At 46.5% G+C, this 6000-nt stretch overlaps 1 protein-coding gene across 2 annotated transcripts in view; it reads right to left on the bottom strand.

The window, feature by feature from the left end:
- Positions 1-899: 899 nt before the first annotated feature.
- POLDIP3 (DNA polymerase delta interacting protein 3) overlaps positions 900-6000 on the bottom strand; it is a 130905-nt gene continuing 125804 nt past the window's right edge. For both annotated transcript variants that reach the window (XM_078640358.1, XM_078640353.1), the window contains exon 9: positions 900-1568. In XM_078640358.1, coding sequence (XP_078496484.1) covers positions 1391-1568 — 178 coding nt within the window. In that variant the 3' untranslated portion in view covers positions 900-1390. The remainder of the gene's footprint in view (positions 1569-6000) is intronic.

Raw genomic sequence — 6000 nt, 5'->3', positions numbered from 1 at the left:
TTGGTGTAAGTCCGCAATCAATCTGCAAGGATTGTTAAACATATTAAATGAATATAGTTAAATGAACAAACATCAAATCAATCTAGATGCTGATAATGGTCGTCTGAAGATAAAAGAATGTAAGATGGTATATAAACTGGCCACCTACTGAACAGGAAGCTAGGATACTTAGGACCCATGTTAGATAAAAAGCTAAGATAGGAAACATCCCACAGAGAGGCCATCCAGTGTATAAGTTCACAATAGGGTTCAAAATCTCAGCAGACATCATAAAGGCAATATTCTAGGATTCCTATTGTAGGTGAATGTTAGAGGCAAAACAGTTTTTGGTCTGTACTGGATGGCTCCTTTAAAGAACTCAGGCAGAGATCTCACAGCACTGGGATCCCTGAAAGGATTTATGAATGGTTATGGAGGAGAGCTACGAGTGAACAAAAACATTCTATGGCGCTCCTCTTTTTAGGGAAACTCAAACTTATCACAATCCATGAAGGTGGGAAATACTTTAACTTAAGGCGCAATACTACTTCCTGAAAGAACGACGCTGTTACACCCCTAGCTTAATACTGCTGAAATTAATCAAATACTGAAGTCAATAAAAGAAAAACTACTTTTTTTTTTTTAACATTAACTACTATGTATAACATGGAATACTGCTTTCTATGGTACTGTGGGACTCCCACTTAGACGATGGAGAATGATCAAGCATTTGAATCTATGAAAGTTAAAATACTGAAGAAACACTTAATATCACTGCTAGGATCTGGATGGAGGGAGGTTCAGGTTACCCAAAAGATGGTCAAATTAAACAGAGCAGGACAGACTAAAAACATCTTGTTGCAATGCAACAATAGTATGAGTAGATCACTCCAATCTACCATTAAAAACAGAAGTAACACTTTTTTTTTTAAACATGTTTTTTCTTTTTTTACTACAAACACGTTTTGAACAAACTGGCCAAATAATAGACTGTGAGGCCTTGGGTCGTATAGAAAGCAGACACACAGGAACAATGAGCGGTGAGAGCCTCCGAGGCCCAGGTATACAATTTCAGTTCATTTTAGAGGAACAAAACAACAACAAAAAAAACGGCTGAAAGTGAGAATAGTCAAACAAAAAAAACTTTTTACAAAAAAAGGGATCGTAAAATTGGTCGAAGAAAAACAAAATCCATGTCTTTTTTTCGTCCTGCTGTTGCCATGCCTGCCTCAAATCTCTTCTATATCGCTGCTGCTCCCCCACGCTTCTCGGCAGTTGTCTGCAGTCCATACTCTGCTTGGCCGTTAAAGTCCAGGGTTCAGTCTATGTTTCAGCATGGGGGTTGCTCCGCACACTCCTGCCCTGTGATAACTCTTCCCTCCACCACACCAAAAGGCTGCAAGCTCACTCCTTAGAGCTTGATCTTGAATGCTGTGGCCGAAGCAGAGGTGGTAGCAGCTGCTGATGATTTAAAGAGCGCCTTCAAGATAGTATCTGGGTCCACCTCCGGTGCAGGCTTAGAGGGTGCAGGTCCAGGCCGGCGAGTATCAGTCTCCTTCTTAGCAGCAGAGGGAGTGTCACTTAAACGCCTAAAAAGAGAGAATGAAGGGAAACCAGAGATTAGATTAATAGTTGCCATCTTGACCATGTGTGTCTTCTGTAACTACATCATTAGGAGCACACGCACACCAAACCTCCCCTGCCACTTACACGCTCCACTGTCAGGGAACTTCAGGTTTTGTTTGTTTACTTCTTAAACTACAATACTACATCAAAATGAAAACAGGGAGATAGAGTTTGCACAGGGTTCCAAAGACAAAACCCACTAAGGAGACAAACAAGTTACTCATCTGTAATACTCTCTGTGTCTTGATATCTTTCAGATATTCAGAAATGTTCCTTCTGTATGCAAGTGGCTGGCAACTTAATGGATTTAAAAAATCTCTGCATTTTCAGCATTGGGGTAACATCTAGTTCTTTGTTTAGAAAGCCATGGTGTCCACACACAAAGGCAGATTCCTAACTAGAAGAAGAGTACCTTTTGAGGTTTCGCCTAGCATTGCTGCACACATGTGCAGCTCGCTCAGAGAGATTTATTGCTAATGAGGACTTTGAGAAAGAGCTGAAGCCCCACCCCTCATTTCCATTGGGTAGCATCAGTGTATATGGTAAATGCTGGCTTCCCATTGGAAAGGAGGGTTTTTCGTTGCCTCCCTTTGGCTTTTTGATCCGGCCCACCTGGACTGGCTCCACTGCTTCATGTCTGTTGTGAAGACTTTTCTTATCTGCTTGTTTATTTAACAAGAAGATAAGAAAAGTCTTCACAACAGCTCTGAAGCAGGCACAGAGCTCAGAGGCGCACAGGGTCACGGGGAGGACGAGGCAATGGCGAGCGCTTGTCTTTCCAGTGATTACATTCGGCCGAAAAGCCCGATGTGTCCAGGGCTACTGCGGGCTCAGACCTGCTTTCAGCAGATTAGCGCCATGAAGTTTGCAGAACACATCGGCTACTTATCTTTGCAGCCCGAGCCCTGCAGCTATGCAGACACACTGAGCTAATCTCATTAAAGACAGAAGGTTTGATCCTCAAAGCATATTCATAATGGGATAAGACAGTGAGGCGGGGCTGGCTCAAATGCCCCTTCTGCTCTATTGCCTTTCAGGCTGCACAATCGAGAGCGGAGGGTTTGATTTGCTATATATTTAATTGTTGCTTTAAAATGTTTGCATGGCTTACCCCACAAGCTGTGAGGGTTCTTGGCGCTTTAAACATTGGTTGCTATTTTAATCTAACTCAGTGGTACCAATTTTGACCATATCCGGAAATAAGCCGTTCGACCTGCAGGCCAATGGATAACTGCAGCAGGTGCATTAACCACCCAAACTATCTCAGCTGCGGATATAGCGCCAAGCTCGCCGTATCTCAGTCGCTTTAGCTCACAATGAACAGCGAAGAGCATCATGTCCGGATTCACATAATAGAAATAAAGGAATCCGTCCCGAGAGTGAGGGTGCTATGCCGGGGTAGTTCACTGTGTAGAGTGGGCGTTGATGGCGCGATCTCTGTATACAGGCCACAAGTTTGCAATCAGGACCCAGCCTTTCTGCTTCTGACATCAATAACAGTTCAATGTAGCGCTTAAACCCCTGAGGCGCCTACAGGTACTTTCTGGGACTCTGCAGTTTTGTAGGTTGAGTGGTGAGAGCAGTAAAGTGGTTAGTGACGCAGAGTGATGGCAGCGATCACTTTAGTGTTGGGTGAAGTGATGGCTGTAGGGAGATCGAGGCTGTGCGTTTGTGCTTGGGAGCAGGGGGGGGGGCAGCGGTGCTGGCCTGGATAGTGGGTGTGACTTTGGGGGGGGGGGGGGGGGGGAGTGGTAATATTGGTGAAGGAGATGACTGTTGATGGGAGGATGAGTGTGGTAATGGAGGAGGTGATGGAAGTGGACGCGGAGATGGTGTCTATGGGGTAAATTGTGTGGTGGAGAGTTGTGTGGGAAGGTGGATTGAGAGTGGCTCTTTTGGGCCAGCAGTGAGGTGGTGGTGGTGGTGTAGGGATGGAGATGAGGGTGCTGGTGGGGATGGGGGCTGGTTTGGAGTGATGCTTGCACTGTTATTTAGGGGGGCTGTGTGCGGGAGGTGGGAATTGTGGCTGGGTTATGGTGCTGATGGTGAATGGCTAGTCAGTTGGGGTGGTGGCTGAGATAGTGTTGGGGAGGTGATCCCCAGGCGAATCCCCGTGAGGGGTGAATGGATGGGATTGGTGTGGTGATGGTGGCTGAATTGCAATGTTGATGGTGGCTGGGCTCAGTTGATGATGGTGACAGTTGGTGGATTTGCTGGAGAACGTGGCAGTTGTGGTATGGGGAAGTGATGAAGGTGACTGATAGGATTGGGGTGGTTATGGTGGCTGGTTTGGGTTGATGGGTTGGCGGTTGGTGTTGTGATGGTGCCTCTGATCGCGAGGTGGAGGTGATGATGGAGATTAAAGTGGGGGTTAGTGGCTGAGATGGGCTGGTTCCGATGGCGGGGTTCAGGTGGTGATGGTGGAGTGTGGTGCGGGTACTGTGGGTGTGGTGATGGTGGCTGGGTTTGGGTGGTGATGGTGGAGTGGTTGGTAGCACCATGGGTGTGGTAGCAGTGGTGATGGTGGAGTGGGTGTAGTAGCAGGAGTGGTGGAGTGTGTTGGTACTGTGGGTCTGTGAATGGTGACTGGGTTAGTGTGGTGGTGGAGTGGGTTGGTAGTAGTTTGGGGGTTGTGATGGTGTCTGGGGTGGTGGGGTGGGTGTTTATGGGACAGATTATTTCAGCTTCCTCTGTAGCCTCTCTCACCCCCACACCTCCCGGTCCTCCACACTTGCACCCTCGAGATCCCCCCCGCTGAGGTTTCCTGCCCGGAAGCTGGTGGCGCCGCCCAGCCTCTTGCAGTCATGTAGAGGGAACGAGACGGTGACGCCGGGTTAGGTATGCTGGAAAAGGTGTGAGGCTGTAGGGAAAAAGCCATAATTGAATGTCCTATGAACGTGCGTGGGTGAGAAAGTGAAGCCTGCCCTCTGTGACTGCAGCCTACTGTTCGGAGGCAGGGCGCGCGGGGAGGCAGACAGATAACGGAAGAACAAATACATGATTGGAGAAAAGGAGAGCGGAGAGCACGACGAAGAAAACAAGAGAAATCACAAGAGAAGAACAAGCATTGGCATAGCCAATAGGTCTCGCCTTTGGAATCTTATAAGTGTTTAGACATGCAACAGTTGATGTTGCACCAAGAATATTGTGCTGTGTAACTAAACACTTATAAGGTCCCAAAGGCGAGACCTATTGGCAATGCCAATGATTGTTCTAGAGAGCCAGTGTGATCACCTCACTCCAGCAGGTCTCTTATGGACACTCTTCATCCCTGCTAGAATAAGAATGATTTACAACAATCCCACATTCTGACAAGTGTTAAAAACCCGTTTCTTCCCATGCACCAATGTCTCCTAAAGAAAAAGTTGTTAGAAGCTTAGGCAACTTCATCCATTCTCAAACTATTCTTGAACATCTCATGCGTACGCAAAGTGATCCTACCACACCAAATTTGGAGCACTTCTCCAAACCAGACACACCTCAGCTAACACTTTCCAAATATGGCTAAATAAAAATAACAAATTTCAACCATGCACTACAAAAAGTCATGCTGTAGTGGCAGCATACGCAGCTTTAAGGATCAATAGCATGACAAGATCTTTATCTGGGTCACTGGAGTGGAGGCCTACCAGCCCAACGCTCAAAGTTTTGCTTCTATGCACTTGACCAGTTCATTACAATAACATAGTATGGAGTGAGTATGCGAGTGAAAGAGAGACAGTAGGAGTGTGTTTGTCTATCTCCCGGCCCCAGTTCTGTACACTAACATCCCAAGTGCTTGTGTGTGCTCAGTGTATGTAGTACATGCATGTGTGTGGGAGAGCTCGAGTAATTCAGGCAAGCGGATTCATTTGGATGCCCTGGCCTGGTGTTCCCAAGATGTAGAGATAAGGCTGTATTCCCAGTGTATTAATTACATTAGTGAAAGCATGAACTTAGACACAGTCTCCTACCGTTGGACTGATGAAAGCAAGGTGAAGAAACTTCACACCTTTGTGTGTCTATTGTGTGAAGACAACCGTTCTGTGAGAAGAACTCTCCACAAAGGCTATACCTGGAGAACAGCCTGGAAAAGTACACTTTAATCAAGAACAAACCCAAATTGGTTCTACAGTTTGAGACAGTGTATCCATATCTCCAGCCTGAAAGTTGTATTTAGAAGTGTAGCCCAAAGCACACCATTTTGTTCCAGTCCAAGTTCACTACGATCAAGGAACGGAGTGCTCTGCAGAGTACTCAGAGGGCTGCAGTGCACTGAAGGCTGGAGTCTGCCTGATAGCCAGTCTCCCAAATGTGACAAGACCATTCCTCAAGTCTGGATCTGTTCCTGGACATGTGTAGCTGCCCTGAAGCACCTAGAAGACCGCTAAATTGCTGAGGGGGGAAGGAGTATCT

This window comes from Lissotriton helveticus, chromosome 1_1, assembly GCF_964261635.1.
Source record: "Lissotriton helveticus chromosome 1_1, aLisHel1.1, whole genome shotgun sequence".
Classification (NCBI taxonomy): Eukaryota; Metazoa; Chordata; class Amphibia; order Caudata; family Salamandridae; genus Lissotriton; species Lissotriton helveticus.
Note: the sequence above shows the minus strand (reverse complement) of the source record. Positions and strands in the feature narration are given on the sequence as shown.